The 17,910-nt window shown below is 30.9% G+C and overlaps 1 protein-coding gene across 4 annotated transcripts in view; it reads right to left on the bottom strand.

Annotated features, from left to right (window-relative positions):
• The window catches only part of LOC136042022 (facilitated trehalose transporter Tret1-like), a 67,296-nt gene that overhangs the window by 23,825 nt on the left and 25,561 nt on the right, over nt 1–17,910 (bottom strand). For 3 of the 4 annotated variants that reach the window (XM_065726869.1, XM_065726871.1, XM_065726870.1), the window contains exon 3: nt 14,998–15,120. The exons of the other annotated variant lie outside the window; for it this stretch is intronic. In XM_065726869.1, coding sequence (XP_065582941.1) covers nt 14,998–15,120 — 123 coding nt within the window. The remainder of the gene's footprint in view (nt 1–14,997; nt 15,121–17,910) is intronic. 4 annotated transcript variants of the gene reach the window in all.

The following is a 17,910-nucleotide window of genomic DNA, read 5'->3' on the forward strand; positions in this document are numbered from 1 at the left end:
AAGAGTCGAAATTTATTGGATTAAAGTAAGATTCGAATTTTCGCAAAAAAACTGCATTTCATCACAGACTTGCAGCCGTTACAGAAAAAACAAACAACTATTTCATTTTTATCAGCTGTACTCTTAAGATAAAACAGCTAACAGTTCATATGGCACCACACAAATGTCAAATCTCACTGAAACTAGAGAAACTAAATTAAGAGTTGTTATTATGGATGTGTTTTTGATGTGATCAAACTTGGTTGTTTTGGCCTATAGTTTCTGATGCGAATATACTTGGTTTTCTCGGCCTATAGTTTCTGAGTTCCTGGATTGATCTTTGTGCTAAATAGCGGTGTTAGCCGTGCCCTTGATTGGGGACTAATGCATTGAATGTAGGCACTGCATGGATAATAATCTGACACTTTTTCTTCCGGTAAGATTGTTTCGTACATTTTTACATAAATATGGGGAAAAGAAAGAAGCAGAAAAGAACTGAAAATGCATCAGGTGATGATGGCCCATCAAACCGCTCCATGTTTGATATTTCGGATGCATCAAGTGGTCAAAATTCAGTGTTGTCGAAAGCTAAGGATGAGTTATTCTAAAATCTTTGGCTGATAATTTCACTCAGATGTTAGAAATTGTAAAAGATAATAAGAGTTTTGGAGTCAATTGATGGAAGATTAAAAACCTTGAAATGCCGTATTTCAACAGTGGAATCTAGAAATACAAATTTAAACACAAAAGTTAATCGTATTGAAGCTGAAGTTACTGGTGTGAAAAGCGAAATTGATGAATTCAAGAAACATCTGTGTGGTCTCGGAAGAGGCTCGTTTCTTCAGAGATTCTACATTTAATTTATCAAACCGCCTAATGTCCCTTGAATATAGATCTAATGACAGCAGCCTAATTATGTGGAATGTTCATTGTGAAGGCCAAAATGAAGCTAAAATCATTTTTGAAAAAGTTTGTGAGGACGGTCTGTAGATGTCTGAAGTACCGGACTTCTCTATTGTGATGGCAAAGAAGGAAAAAAAAATTTTTAAGGTGAATGTTCGGTCATCTGATGCTAAGGTAGATATATTAAAAAGAGGTAAAAGGCTGAAAGGCAAATCAGTAGCTAATCACATTAATATTCATTTGAGTGATGATGCACCTATTTCTATTCGTGTTGCTAGAAAAAAGTTATTTGCAATGAAGGATAAATTGACTGCACTGGGTATATCGTCTTGGGTTTCGAATTCCGCTCCGCCAGTTATTCGTATCAAAAGCGCAAATGGAGTGAAAGCTGTTTATCAATGTAATCAATTCATTCCCGAAATAAGCCGACCAATGTGTTTAGGAGGTTTTCCACAGTGAAATTATAATTATGTAGTATGTCCATGTAAATGTTTTTTTTTTTTTTTGTTCTTTTTCCCTTTGCTTATATTTTTTCTTTTAAGTGTATGTTTGTAGATGTTGTTTTTGTTGTCAAGATTATTTATGTCAAAAAGAAAAGTAAATAATTTCCCTTTTTTTCCCCTTTTAGTGTGAGTGTGTGGTGCGTTTGTGAGTGTATATTGTGTAGGTATCCGGTAAATAAATATTAAGAATTATGCTAGTTTGCAATTCATTCCTTCCTTGGCCGATATTGGAGAGGAAAAGTATTGCCTATATGCTCATTTGGAGTTAGTAGATGAAAGTAGAGGGATTGATGATTTTGTTGTAGAGGAAAGTAAAATAGCAGTACGCTATATTAGCCCGGTTGATATTTCTGAATCGATGCCTAATGACTCTCTTACAGTTTTCCATTTGAATTGTCAAAGACTGCAAAGCAGTGTAACATATTTAAATGAACTATGTATGTTTTCTGGAATTCAAATATTAGCTCTAACTGAAACTTGGTTACAGAATCACAATTCTAGTTCATAAGAAATAGGTAATTATCAACTGTGTTTTAAGAATAGGGAAACTCGTCAGCATAGTGGACTGGGTGCTTACATTCGAAAAGACTTGCTAGTTATAGAAAGAGATGATTTAAGGGTTAATAGAAAAATGCTATTTGAGAGTTTGATATTAGAGGTTAGCAAAAAATCCAAGGTGTTTTATTTGGTTGTTGTTTATAGAACTCCGTCGTGTAATATTAACGAATTTTTTATGTTACTAGAAAAACAGTTGGACATGATTTGGAGAAGAAACTTACCTATATTTGTGTGTGGTGATTTCAATATTGATCTAATGAATTTGTTGATCAAGAAGTTAGCCAGTTCAATTAGCAATCACCATCAACAAAGCTCAAGAGCAATCGTTAGAAAAATACGGTATAGATCTGAATACGGATTGTTTTCCCATGGACAATTATTATGTTGCATGTTCAAGAGTTGGTAAACCTGACAATCTATTTATATGGACAGACAATGGGACAGCAAAGAATGTTGTATATTTGCATGTTTTAAGTTTGTTGGTGTGGCGCTTCGCCCCACCCCCCCGCACGCGTAAGTCGTTATGTGCCATATTAGTTACGCGCCATTGTAGTTGTGTCCCTGTGTCCCACCAGTGAAATAGATATACGTTTCTAACTACGTAAAACTTGCGAATATACAATATTCTTCGCTATCCCATTGTCTGTGCATATAAATAGATTGTCAGGTTTACGAAAATAGCGACGAAGACCACACTGCCTTTCCATAACAAACAAATACAACGTAGAAACAATAGGGAAAGTTTTTTCAAGACAATGGAAATTATTTATGTAGATATTTCGGCCCTATTTCCAAGGGCCGTCTTCAGCACAATACAATACTATATATATATATAAAAGAACTTACATCAAATTGTGAGAATTAAAACTGAATATAAAAACACTTATTAAAACAATTTTTTTTTTTAAATATAGCCCTAGCATCCTTACTTCAGCGAAGTTCAACCAGGACTGGCGAAAAGAATGAAATGAAGAAATATAAACTCATTCAAACTAAAGAGAATAAAATGATTAGATGCAATTTCTTAAAGCTAATCTTGCTTGTTTAGCAGCCTGTCTCAAAGGCCTTTTCGTAGTTGGTTCAGTACTATTATAAATTGGTTTAGTAAAATATTTTGTTAGATCATTTTTAATTAAATTTGAGTATAAAGAATTTAGTGAGTATTCCCCCAAGTCCCTGTTCAAAGAAATATTTTTATTTATTTTGAGATTAATTTCAATTGATTCTCGAACCACCTGTTTTATTCCCAAATCATTACTAATGAGTGAAGAGTTTTCAAAAAGTATCATGTGGGACGGATTATTAAATATATGCCAACCTAGAGCAGAATCAAAGGAATTGTTGGAAATGGTTCCAACAATTCCTTTGATTCTGCTCTAGGTTGGCATATATTTAATAATCCGTCCCACATGATACTTTTTGAAAACTCTTCACTCATTAGTAATGATTTGGGAATAAAACAGGTGGTTCGAGAATCAATTGAAATTAATCTCAAAATAAATAAAAATATTTCTTTGAACAGGGACTTGGGGGAATACTCACTAAATTCTTTATACTCAAATTTAATTAAAAATGATCTAACAAAATATTTTACTAAACCAATTTATAATAGTACTGAACCAACTACGAAAAGGCCTTTGAGACAGGCTGCTAAACAAGCAAGATTAGCTTTAAGAAATTGCATCTAATCATTTTATTCTCTTTAGTTTGAATGAGTTTATATTTCTTCATTTCATTCTTTTCGCCAGTCCTGGTTGAACTTCGCTGAAGTAAGGATGCTAGGGCTATATTTAAAAAAAAAATTGTTTTAATAAGTGTTTTTATATTCAGTTTTAATTCTCACAATTTGATGTAAGTTCTTTTATATATATATATAGTATTGTATTGTGCTGAAGACGGCCCGTATTCAGATCTATACCACATTTTCTAATGATTGCCCGTAGGCTTTGTTGATGGTAATTGCTAATCGAATATTCCCTGTGTCCCCGTCGTCATTTATATATCCCCCATGTGCCCTTTCGGCGTCCCCGTTGTAGTTGTGTCCCTGTGTCCCGGTCGTCATTTATATTCTCTGTGTCCCGGTCGTCATGTGTGTCCCGGTCGTCATTTATATTCCCTGTGTCCCGCTTGTCATTTGTGTCCCGGTCTGTAATTTCTCTTTGAGTGTCCCGGTCGTCATTTATATTCCTTGTGTCCCGGTCTGTAACATACGACAATAGATCAATTGTGTTGTAACTTTGTTCACGATCCCATTCTACACATGTAGAAATAGAAGCAGTACGATTACGTGAAGGCATTCCCAAATGCTTGAGAAGTTTGTTTGCAATAGATAAGCACAAATCTTCAATCATAACTAAAGTGCAGTTATAAATTTCTGTTGTAAAGTCCAAGGTCATATCTGACCTTTCTAGCCGTATTCGGTGGAGTATATTCTCGGCCATTTGCGATTTGTATTTCTCCCATAACTCTGTAGGAGATGAAGGAGAGCAACTTTTGCCGGAAGACGCGGGCCGTAATGTCATGTCTATGAACCAGCGATTGTCCAGGATGTAAAAGCTGTTGTATCTAATCGCAGGATGGATTATATGTAAATGTAATGAATGACGAATCATTAATCTATAGGCATAATATTTCATTGCGCTGCATTTCTTATACATTTCTTTGTTAGTGGCTGGATTTATCAATTTAATATTAAAGTGATAGCCGTCGGCTCCATCCCAAAAAATGATAGGATATTGTAGGGCATCATAGCATCGATGAGTTTAAGCAATTCTTGTCAACTGATTGTTTCGCCCATAAAGAATATTATCTCGAGGTAACAAATGATCACCGACCATAACGATTGCCACTTCGTTGATAGTTGGGCATCAGTAGGCATCAATTCGATTGCTGTTTTGAACAGAAGCACTAAATTATTATTTTTGTGGAAAAGATGTTGCATCTGGGAAACGATAGTCCTTTCAACGTCGTTTTTTTTATCATCGGTATCACTTTCAAATTGTTTGGTTTGTTTTACCTTGGTATGTCTTTCGTCACTATGAAATACATATCGCCGAACCTTTTTTTTTTTTAACTAAAATCTGGTAGGCATTGATGACCTTATCCAAGTCAAAATCACGAACCCAATCATCATCGCTATCATTTTCAGTTTTGATACGTTTTACTCTCCCTGTCCAGGTTGATTTTCATCTAACTCCGCGGTTTTGCGTTCTTTAGCCGCAAGCCTTTTGGCATTAACTCTTTGAGCAGCTTCCTCGGCTGTTTCTTCAGCCATTGTTGGATTTATACTAAAATTTCTCTTTGAATTAACTATTTGAGCAGCTTCCTCGGCTGTTTCTTCTGTCATTTTAAGATCTATACTAAAACATTCTCTTTGAAACGCCTTCTTATATACTTATAATGACGTCATAAACAAAGCCTTTGACGTCATATACAAAGCCTTTGACGTCATATACAAACATACAAAATACATACATGACGTCATAATGCTCAATCCTTATAATGACGTCAGTGGACAAACATGACGTCAGTCGACCAACAACTTATTTATATATATATATATATATATATATATATATATATATATATATATATATATATATATATATATATATATATATATATATATATATATATATATATATATATATATATATATATATATATATATATCTATATATATAAAAATAAGTTGTCTGTCCGTTACGCCAGATTATATCTTCTATATATATAAAAGAAAACAAACTAGAATGTAAAAACTGGAAATTGCATAAATATTTCGAAATATTTTGACAATAGATTAAAGTACCCTAATTCGAAAAAAGAAAAATGGTAAAAAACTTAAAAAACTAACAAGAAAAAACTATAAAAAAAATTAAAAATTAAAAAATTAAAAAAAGAAAAAACCTAAAAAGAAAAAAACGTAAAAAAATAAAAAAGATAAAAAACTAAAAAAAAACTAAAAATAGCTAAAAAACTAAAAAAAAAGAAAAAACTAAAAAAAACTGGGAATTGCACAAATATTTCAATATATTTTGACAATAGATTAAAGTAATTCGAAAACCTTAAAACAGATACCCCAAATTTGAGGTTTAATATAAATTGTTGGAGCTTTAGTATGCTTGGCACGTAAAGATTTTTCCAAGTGTCAATGTTAGAATGAACATTGACAAATTGAAGAGAACAAATCAATAAAAAGAAGAAACTAAAAAAAAGGAAAAACTAAAAAAGAAAAAAGAACTAAAGAAGAAACTGTATCTATCTATATATATAAAAATAAGTTGTCTGTGTGTGGATCTGTGTGTGGATCAGGTGACGTCATGTTTGTCCGCATATGACGTCTGAATTATTTCACACTAATACAAAAGAAGAAAAAAACTAAAAAAGGTAAAAACTACAAAAAAAAACTAAAAAGAAAAAAAAACTAAAAAAGCTAAAAAACTAAAAAAAGGTAAAAATCTAATAACTAAAAAAAAACTGAAAAAAATAAAAAAAGGCAAAAACTACAAAAAAAAATAAAAACTAATAAAAAAACTAAAAAAGCTAAAAAACTAAAAAAACTAAAAAAAACTAAAAAAACGTAAAAAACTAAAAAAAACTCAAAACTAAAAAAGAAAAAAACTAAAAAAAAGGAAAAAACTGAAAAATAAAAGAGAAAAAGAAAACTAAAAAAATATGAATAAATATATATAAAAATAAGTTGTTTGTGGGTTATGTCTGTCTGTCTGTCTGTCGAGTGACGTCGTGTTTGTCCGCATATGACGTCTGAATTATTTCACACTAATACAAAAAAACTAAAAAAGGTAAAAACTACAAAAAAAACTAAAAAGAAAAAAAACTAAAAAAGCTAAAAAACTAAAAAAAAATAAAAAAAGGTAAAAAACTAAAAACTAAAAAAAACAGAAAAAACTAAAAAAAGGCAAAAACTAAAAAAAAACTAAAAACTAATAAAAAACTAAAAAAGCTAAAAAACTAAAAAAAACTAAAAAAACTAAAAAAGGTAAAAAACAAAAAAAAACTAAAAACTAAAAAAGAAAAAACTAAAAAAAAGGAAAAAACTGAAAAATAAGAGAAAAAGAAAACTAAAAAAATATTAATAAATATAAAAAATATAAATATAAATATAATATAAATTAGCAATCAACAAAGCACCGAGACACAAATGACGACCGGGACACAGGGAGTATAAATGACGACCAGGACATAAGTAAAAAAAAAACTAAAAAAACTAAAAAAAATGGTAAAAACTACAAAAAAACTAAAAACTAATAAAAAAACTAAAAAATCTAAAAATCTAAATAAACTAAAAAAGAAAAAAAAGAAAAAAGGAAAAAAATAAAGGAGAAAAACAAAACTAAAAAACGAATGTATATACAGACCGGGACACCGGGATACAAATGACGACCGGGACACAGGGAATATAAATGACGACCGGGACACAGGGACACAACTACAATGGGGACGCCGGGGGGCACAGGGGGATATAAATGACGACCGGGACACCGGGACACAAGGAATATAAATGACGCCCGGGACACTCAAAGAGAAATCACAGACTGGAACACCGGGACACAAATGACGACCGGGACACAGGGAATATAAATGACGACCGGGACACAGGGACATAACTACAAAGGGGACGCCGGGGTGCACAGGGGGATATATAAATGACGATGGCGACTCAGGGAATGGTCGATTAGCAATCACCATCAACAAAGCTCAAGGGCAATCATTAGAATCATGAGGTATAGATCTGAATACGGATTGTTTTCCCATGGACCATTATATGTTGCATGTTCAAGAGTCGGTAAACCTGACAATCTATTTATATGCACAGACAATGGGACAGCAAAGAATGTTGTATATTCGCAAGTTTTACTTAGTCAAAAACATAAATATATATATATATATATATATATATATATCTATATATATAAAAATAAGTTGTCTGTGGATGGATGTGTGGATGGATGTGTGGATGGATGTGTCAGGTGACGTCACCTGAAAAAACTGGATTAGGTGACGTCAAAACTGAAAAAACTAAAAAAAGGCAAAAACTACAAAAAAAACTAAAAACTAATAAAAAAAATAAAAAAGCTAAAAAACTAAAAAAACTATAAAGGTAAAAACCAATAAAAAACTAAAAAAAAAACTGAAAAAACTAAAAAAAGGCAAAAACTACAAAAAAAAACTAAAAACTAATAAAAAAAGTAAAAAAGCTAAAAAACTAAAAAAACTAAAAAAACTAAAAAAAGGTAAAAAACTAAAAAAAATAAAAAATAAAAAAAAACTAAAAAAAAGGAAAAAACTGAAAAATAAGCTAAAATAAAGGTAAAAACCAATAAAAAACTAAAAAAAAAAAGGAAAAAACTAATAAATGACGACACTCAAAGAGAAAGCGACCAGGACAAAAAACTAAAAAAAAAGGCAAAAACTACAAAAAACTAAAAACTAATAAAAAAAATAAAAAAGCTAAAAAACTAAAAAAACTAAAAAAAGGTAAAAAACTAAAAAAACTAAAAACTAAAAAAAAACTAAAAAAGGTAAAAACTAAAAGAACTAAAAAAGAAAAAAATAAATGACGACACTCAAAGAGAAAGCGACCAGGACAAAAGGAATGTTCGATTAGCAATCAACAAAGCACCGGGACACAGGGAGTATAAATGACGACCAGGACACAAGTAAAAAAAAAAATTAACAAAACTAAAAAGAAGGTAAAAACTACAGACCGGTACACCGGGATACAAATGACGACCGGGACACAGGGAATATAAATAACGACCGGGACACAGGGACACAACTACAACGGGGACACCGGGGGAAACAGGGGGATATAAATGACGACCGGGACAAAAAAACTAAAAAGAAATAAAAACTAAAAACTAATAAAAAAAACTAAAAAATCTAAAAATCTAAATAAGCTAAAAAAGAAAAAAAAAGGAAAAAAATAAAGGAGAAAAACAAAACTAAAAAACGAATGTATATACAGACCGGGACACCGGGATACAAATGATGACCGGGACCCGGGACACAGGGAATATAAATGACGACCGGGACACAGGGACACAACTACAACGGGGACACCGGGGGAAACAGGGGGATAACCTGACAATCTATTTATATGCAAAGACAATGGGACAGCAAAGAATGTTGTATATTCGCAAGTTTTACGTAGTTAAAACCATATATATATATATATATATCTATATTCACAGGTGGGACATAGGGACACAACTACAATGGCGCGTAACTATTATGGCGCGTAACGACTTACGCGCGCGGGGGGGCTTGGGGGGGGCGCGAAGCGCCCCCACCAACTAGGTGTTGGGGTGGCGCGAAGCGCCACCCCAACAGCTAGTATATATATATATATATATATATATATATATATATATATATATATATATATATATATATATATATATATATATATATATATATACATATATATATATATATATATATATATATATATATATATATATATATATATATATATATATATACATATATATATATATATATATATATATATATATATATATATATATCTATATTCACAGGTGGGACATAGGGACACAACTACAATGGCGCGTAACTTATATGGCGCGTAACGACTTACGCGCGCGGGGGGGCTTGGGGGGGCGCGAAGCGCCCCCACCAACTAGGTGTTGGGGTGGCGCGAAGCGCCACCCCAACAGCTAGTATATATATATATATATATATAGACTAAACTTCAAACTTTTGGTTTTCTGTTTTAAGGTTTTCGAATTGCTTTAATCCACTGTCAAAATATATTGAAATATTTGTGCAATCACCAGTTTTTTACATTTTAAGCGATTTAATAAAATTTAAAAAGAGCCTCAATTTTTTGAGCTCGTGTAACAGTAATAACGGTAATAACGTGTAACGGTAAAGATAGTGTAACAGACAGACGGACGGATGGACGGACACTACATTTATATATATCTTCTATATATATAAAAATAAGTTGTCTGTCTGTCTGTGGATGGATCAGGTGACGTCACCTGGAAAAACTGGATCAGGTGACGTCAAAACTGAAAAAACTAAAAAAGGCAAAAACTACAAAAAAAACTAAAAACTAATAAAAAAAATAAAAAAGCTAAAAAACTAAAAAAAGGCAAAAACTACAAAAAAAACTAAAAACTAATAAAAAAGCTAAAAAACTAAAAAAACTAAAAAAAGGCAAAAACTACAAAAAAAACTAAAAACTAATAAAAAAAATAAAAAAGCTAAAATACTAAAAAAACTAAAAAAAAGGTAAAAAACGAAAAAAACTAAAAACTAAAAAAAAACTAAAAAAAAAGGAAAAAACTGAAAAATAAGCTAAAATAAAGGTAAAAACCAATAAAAAACTGAAAAAACTAAAAAAAGGCAAAAACTACAAAAAAAAACTAAAAACTAATAAAAAAAGTAAAAAAGCTAAAAAACTAAAAAAACTAAAAAAACTAAAAAAAGGTAAAAAACTAAAAAAAATAAAAAATAAAAAAAAACTAAAAAAGGAAAAAACTGAAAAATAAGCTAAAATAAAGGTAAAAACCAATAAAAAACTAAAAAAAAAAAGGAAAAAACTAAAAAAGATTTTCATCTAAAAAACTAAAAAAAACTAAAAAAGGTAAAAACTAAAAGAACTAAAAAAGAAAAAAATAAATGACGAAACTCAAAGAGAAAGCGACCAGGACAAAAGGAATGTTCGATTAGCAATCAACAAAGCACCGGGACACAGGGAGTATAAATGACGACCAGGACATAAGTAAAAAAAAAAACTATCTATATATATAAAAATAAGTTGTCTGTGGATCTGTGGATCGTGGATCAGGTGACGTCACCTGAAAAAACTGGATCAGGTGACGTCAAAACTGAAAAAACTAAAAAAAGGCAAAAACTACAAAAAAAAATAAAAAAAATAAAAAAGCTAAAAAACTAAAAAAACTAAAAAAAGGCAAAAACTACAAAAAAAAACTAAAAACTAATAAAAAAGCTAAAAAACTAAAAAAACTAAAAAAAGGCAAAAACTACAAAAAAAACTAAAAACTAAAAAAAAAAATAAAAAAGCTAAAAAACTAAAAAAACTAAAAAAACTAAAAAAAGGTAAAAAACTAAAAAAACTAAAAACTAAAAAAAACTAAAAAAAAAGGAAAAAACTGAAAAATAAGCTAAAATAAAGGTAAAAACCAATAAAAAACTAAAAAAAAAAACTGAAAAAACTAAAAAAAGGCAAAAACTACAAAAAAACTAAAAACTAATAAAAAAAGTAAAAAAGCTAAAAAACTAAAAAAACTAAAAAGACTAAAAAAACTAAAAAAAGGTAAAAAACTAAAAAAAATAAAAAATAAAAAAAAACTAAAAAAAAAGGAAAAAACTGAAAAATAAGCTAACATAAAGGTAAAAACCAATAAAAAACTAAAAAGAAAAAAAGAACTAAAAACTAATAAAAAAACTAAAAAATCTAAAAATCTAAATAAACTAAAAAAGAAAAAAAAAGGAAAAAAATAAAGGAGAAAAACAAAACTAAAAAACGAATGTATATACAGACCGGTACACCGGGATACAAATGACGACCGGGACACAGGGAATATAAATGACGACCGGGACACAGGGACACAACTACAACGGGGACACCGGGGGAAACAGGGGGATATAAATGACGACCGGGACAAAAAAACTAAAAAGAAAAAAAAACTAAAAACTAATAAAAAAAACTAAAAAATCTAAAAATCTAAATAAGCTAAAAAAGAAAAAAAAGGAAAAAAATAAAGGAGAAAAACAAAACTAAAAAACGAATGTATATACAGACCGGAACACCGGGATACAAATGACGACCGGGACACAGGGAATATAAATGACGACCGGGACACAGGGACACAACTACAACGGGGACACCGGGGGAAACAGGGGGATGTAAATGACGACCGGGACACCGGGACAGGGAATGGTCGATTAGCAATCACCATCAACAAAGCTCAAGGGCAATCATTAGAATCATGAGGTATAGATCTGAATACAGATTGTTTTCCCATGGACCATTATATGTTGCATGTTCAAGAGTCGGTAAACCTGACAATCTATTTATATGCAAAGACAATGGGACAGCAAAGAATGTTGTATATTCGCAAGTTTTACGTAGTTAAAACCATATATATATATATATATATATATATATATATATATATATATATATATATATATATATATATATATATATATATATATATATATATATATATATATATATATATATATATATATATATATATATATATATATATATATATATATATATATATATATATATATATATATATATATATATATATATATATATATATATATATATATATATATATATATATATATATATATATATATATATATATATATATATATATATATATATATATATATATATATATATATATATATATATATATATATATATATATATATATATATATTCACAGGTGGGACATAGGGACACAACTACAATGGCGCGTAACTATTATGGCGCGTAACGACTTACGCGCGCGGGGGGGCTTGGGGGGGGCGCGAAGCGCCCCCACCAACTAGGTATGGTCTATACCTATAAATATATATATATATATATATATATATATATATATATAATATATATATATAATATATATATATATATATATATATATATATATATATATATATATATATATATATATATATATATATATATATATATATATATATATATATCTATATATATAAAAATAAGTTGTCTGTCTGTGGATGGATGGATGGATCAGGTGACGTCACCTGAAAAAACTGGATCAGGTGACGTCAAAACTGAAAAAACTAAAAAAAGGCAAAAACTACAAAAAAAACTAAAAACTAATAAAAAAAATAAAAAAGCTAAAAAACTAAAAAAACTATAAAGGTAAAAACCAATAAAAAACTAAAAAAAAAACTGAAAAAACTAAAAAAAGGCAAAAACTACAAAAAAAAACTAAAAACTAATAAAAAAAGTAAAAAAGCTAAAAAACTAAAAAAACTAAAAAAACTAAAAAAAGGTAAAAAACTAAAAAAAATAAAAAATAAAAAAAAACTAAAAAAAAGGAAAAAACTGAAAAATAAGCTAAAATAAAGGTAAAAACCAATAAAAAACTAAAAAAAAAAAAAGGAAAAAACTAATAAATGACGACACTCAAAGAGAAAGCGACCAGGACAAAAGGAATGTTCGATTAGCAATCAACAAAGCACCGGGACACAGGGAGTATAAATGACGACCAGGACATAAGTAAAAAAAAAAAACTATCTATATATATAAAAATAAGTTGTCTGTGGATCTGTGGATCGTGGATCAGGTGACGTCACCTGAAAAAACTGGATCAGGTGACGTCAAAACTGAAAAAACTAAAAAAAGGCAAAAACTACAAAAAAAAACTAAAAACTAATAAAAAAAAATAAAAAAGCTAAAAAACTAAAAAAACTAAAAAAAGGCAAAAAAAACTAAAAACTAATAAAAAAGCTAAAAAACTAAAAAAACTAAAAAAAAGGCAAAAACTACAAAAAAACTAAAAACTAATAAAAAAAATAAAAAAGCTAAAAAACTAAAAAAACTAAAAAAACTAAAAAAAGGTAAAAAACTAAAAAAACTAAAAACTAAAAAAAACTAAAAAAGGTAAAAACTAAAAGAACTAAAAAAGAAAAAAATAAATGACGACACTCAAAGAGAAAGCGACCAGGACAAAAGGAATGTTCGATTAGCAATCAACAAAGCACCGGGACACAGGGAGTATAAATGACGACCAGGACACAAGTAAAAAAAAAAATTAACAAAACTAAAAAGAAGGTAAAAACTACAAAAAAACTAAAAAGAAAAAAAAACTAAAAACTAATAAAAAAACTAAAAAATCTAAAAATCTAAATAAACTAAAAAAGAAAAAAAAAGGAAAAAAATAAAGGAGAAAAACAAAACTAAAAAACGAATGTATATACAGACCGGTACACCGGGATACAAATGACGACCGGGACACAGGGAATATAAATGACGACCGGGACACAGGGACACAACTACAACGGGGACACCGGGGGAAACAGGGGGATATAAATGACGACCGGGACAAAAAAACTAAAAAGAAAAAAAAACTAAAAACTAATAAAAAAACTAAAAAATCTAAAAATCTAAATAAGCTAAAAAAGAAAAAAAAAGGAAAAAAATAAAGGAGAAAAACAAAACTAAAAAACGAATGTATATACAGACCGGGACACCGGGATACAAATGACGACCGGGACCCGGGACACAGGGAATATAAATGACGACCGGGACACAGGGACACAACTACAACGGGGACACCGGGGGAAACAGGGGGATGTAAATGACGACCGGGACACCGGGACAGGGAATGGTCGATTAGCAATCACCATCAACAAAGCTCAAGGGCAATCATTAGAATCATGAGGTATAGATCTGAATACAGATTGTTTTCCCATGGACCATTATATGTTGCATGTTCAAGAGTCGGTAAACCTGACAATCTATTTATATGCAAAGACAATGGGACAGCAAAGAATGTTGTATATTCGCAAGTTTTACGTAGTTAAAACCATATATATATATCTATCTATATTCACAGGTGGGACATAGGGACACAACTACAATGGCGCGTAACTATTATGGCGCGTAACGACTTACGCGCGCGGGGGGGCTTGGGGGGGGCGCGAAGCGCCCCCACCAACTAGGTGTTGGGGTGGCGCGAAGCGCCACCCCAACAGCTAGTATATATATAATATATAGATTCTTCAAAAGAAGGTAAAACGTTCTGTTGTGTAATACCGACATGCATGCTTAACCCATTAATGCCCTTTTAAAGTATTAAAGGGATTCTGCACGAGCAAATAACATAAATTCCGTCTAAAAATCCTGTCGATAGAGAATGGTAAAGTTTACACATTCACATGAATCATTAAATTATGCCATTTCCATTGGCCCAACTCTCTTCAGACTCATTTAGACATATCTCATTGAATTTTGCAAGAAAAAAAAACAGCATAGAAAACTCACTTCTTCTGATGTAACAGGAAAGTACGTTGAATTTTCAGACATTGATATCAAAGCAGGAGATGTATATGCCAGACCGTATGACATCATAAAAGTGCCAATGGATACAACAACTGCTGTTAGAACCTAAAAACAGGGAGAATAAGCAAAGCAAGACTGTTGTTAACAGTAGTAGTAGTAGTAGACAGGTTTAACAGCGCAAAAAACTTGAGGTTTGGAGGTTGAGCTTTCATTGCTGTTGGTGAATCCAAAACAAATTATGGGCATTTGGATATCCAAATTGTGACTTATTTCCAAAAGAGTTGCACAGGAAACTTAATTGTCTAAATATTCAAAATTCTAATCAAACCCTTGAAAACATGTTTTATCTCTTTACAAACAAAGCCATATTACAAAGGGCATAAACATATTACAAAGGGCTTACATTTACAAAGGGCATAAACAACCAAAATTCTAACTTCAGGAAATTCGAGGACATGTAGAAAGACACGGACGGTCTGAATTCCTCTCAAAAAGTCCCTGTTAACTCTTCTAAATTTAAAGGAAACATGCAACTTTCCCAGTCCTCCATCCTGCTCTGGGTAAATAGGTTTGAGACAAATTACAGACGTAATACCTAAGCAGACAATCATTCTACAAGCCAAAGGACCACCTCTGTATGCAAGTGGGGATATTTATGACCTGTAATAAAACTAATATTAGCTTTGGTACAAAAGCAGAAACTAAAAATTTCCAGTAGGGGATGCATCTCACCGGAAATGAGATACTAAATGAGGGAAAACTGCAAAACTGAAAATCCTTTGAAGAATGGCTTAAAGAAGCCACTAGGCAATGTACCTTTTTTCGGGATTAGTCGATATCAGACAAGTAGGTAAGAACTAGCTGGAAAATAAAGAAGTAAAGGCCTATAAATTCCCGTTTTGTTTTTTGGTCAGATCTATGCATACCTAGTTATGTGTACAATGAAGTGTGTTCAAGTTATTTAGGCCTAATATGAGTTTCCCCCTTTTTTATATCGAATAGAGCTTTCCTGAAACATCCTGCTGTGTAAGAAGAATTCGACTTTTATTCGATTTTTCTTAGCACCTTTAATAGTAATGTAATAGTATTTTTACAAGGTAATTTGTTTTTTTTTGACTAAACAACTCATATTTTTTTTCAAAGAAAGTTCCCCAAAAATAAATCAAAGTGACTTCATTGTAATAACAGCATGTGATCAAAGAATTGAGGCATCAAAGGGCACCCACATAATCCTTTTTCAAACAAAAGTTGCTTAAGGAGTAACAAATGCCCTGGACATATGCCTTTTAATAAGTTAACTTTTATAACACTCTTAAACACACCATGAAGATTAGGTTGGGTATTTAAAGACCAATAAGACCGTTCTTTATTTAAAGACCTATTGGTCTTTAAATATTGAAAATGTAACTAGAACAAATAAATAGAAAAGCCTATAATTCGTAAAAAAAAGAACCATTTCAAAAATAAATGATCCTTTTCACATGGAACTTTTTTTCTTCGCCTTTTTGGAGGGTTCTTTTTGTTCAACGGATAAACTAGCAGCAACATTTAGTTTTTTTTAATACTCAGAAAACTTCTTCTTTTTCTGATGCTAGGAGGTCCTTGAAAGTTCTCAAAGATGAAGGAACAACAATGAAGTCCCTTGACTGGTCTGTTCAACAGCTACTGTGGTTGTTAAAAACTATCTAAGATTTAGCAGGCCATCCTCTTCATTACGACGTCATCAATTGTTTAAAGATGATTCAATTAGATGGGTAATATTAAGAACCAAAAAGTTCCTAGAATTTTCGTATCCTGGGTATAGTATTTTCAAGTACTGGAATCTCGTAGAGCAGGTAGACATCCAAATAAAAGATACTGAGTATTTCTTCGGACTGATAGAAATTTTAGCATATATATGATTTACAAAACTGAAAAGGACTAAATTTTGAAGAAAATTATCTGGCTTTCAACCGATTACAGATTATGGTCCAGTCCCCTTGACCAAAATAGACAAGAAAACATGGAGAATGACAGACCTTGGCTTTATACTTTAATTAAAGCATGCCATTCCACTTTCAAAGACAATCTTTCAGTGGTAACCTGTTGCATTATTTTCTACTAAGTGCGTTGTTCAATCTAAGTTGATTCCCTTAAGACAGGGATATGCTGGACCTTGAGCTCATTACCATTGCTCCTCAGATTAAAATCTGGTGTGCTAATTATCTTCCGATTTGTATTAAGAAAAGTAGATTGGGCTCAGCAGAGACACATCTGACTGGGTTTCAGTCAAAACAAGTATATGTTTATTTGCACAGAGACATGGTAATATTATGGTTAAAGACCGAATATAAGAGGAAGCATCTGTACCATGTATTTTACTTGATCCATCAATAGACCGATCACCAACCATCACCGATGTTCACGGAAATTATTAGACTTGTTCTTAATTGAAGTTTATTACACCTCCTTATTTGACGAAAGCGATTTTTGGCTTGAAGTGGAGGTTACAATAAAGGGATACTGAAAGGAAGCTGGTCCAAACAGAAGCTGCATTATGAGAGACAAAATTTTGGCAAAAGATATGTACGAAAACAATATGCCGTCAATCATGACCTTCAAACTTTAAAAAATATCGCTTACTATGTTTTGAGGCTCTTTCATTCAGAGATCAAAGACCAGAAAATGTTCTTAGTTTGACACAGGGAGTACGTTTATGCAGTTTCACGACGGATAGCGGAATTTTGCAATGTTTTAAGAGATTTGAAAAGGAAAGAAGTAGAATTCACAAAAAACGAAAAAAAAAATCACATTCCATTTTGGGTCTAATACAAACTTCATGAAAATCAAGAACTTAGTAAAATTTTTAAGGGGGATCCCTATTTTGAAGCCACTATTTCTTTTAACAGGGTAATT

This window comes from Artemia franciscana, unplaced genomic scaffold, assembly GCF_032884065.1.
Source record: "Artemia franciscana unplaced genomic scaffold, ASM3288406v1 PGA_scaffold_56, whole genome shotgun sequence".
Classification (NCBI taxonomy): domain Eukaryota; kingdom Metazoa; phylum Arthropoda; class Branchiopoda; order Anostraca; family Artemiidae; genus Artemia; species Artemia franciscana.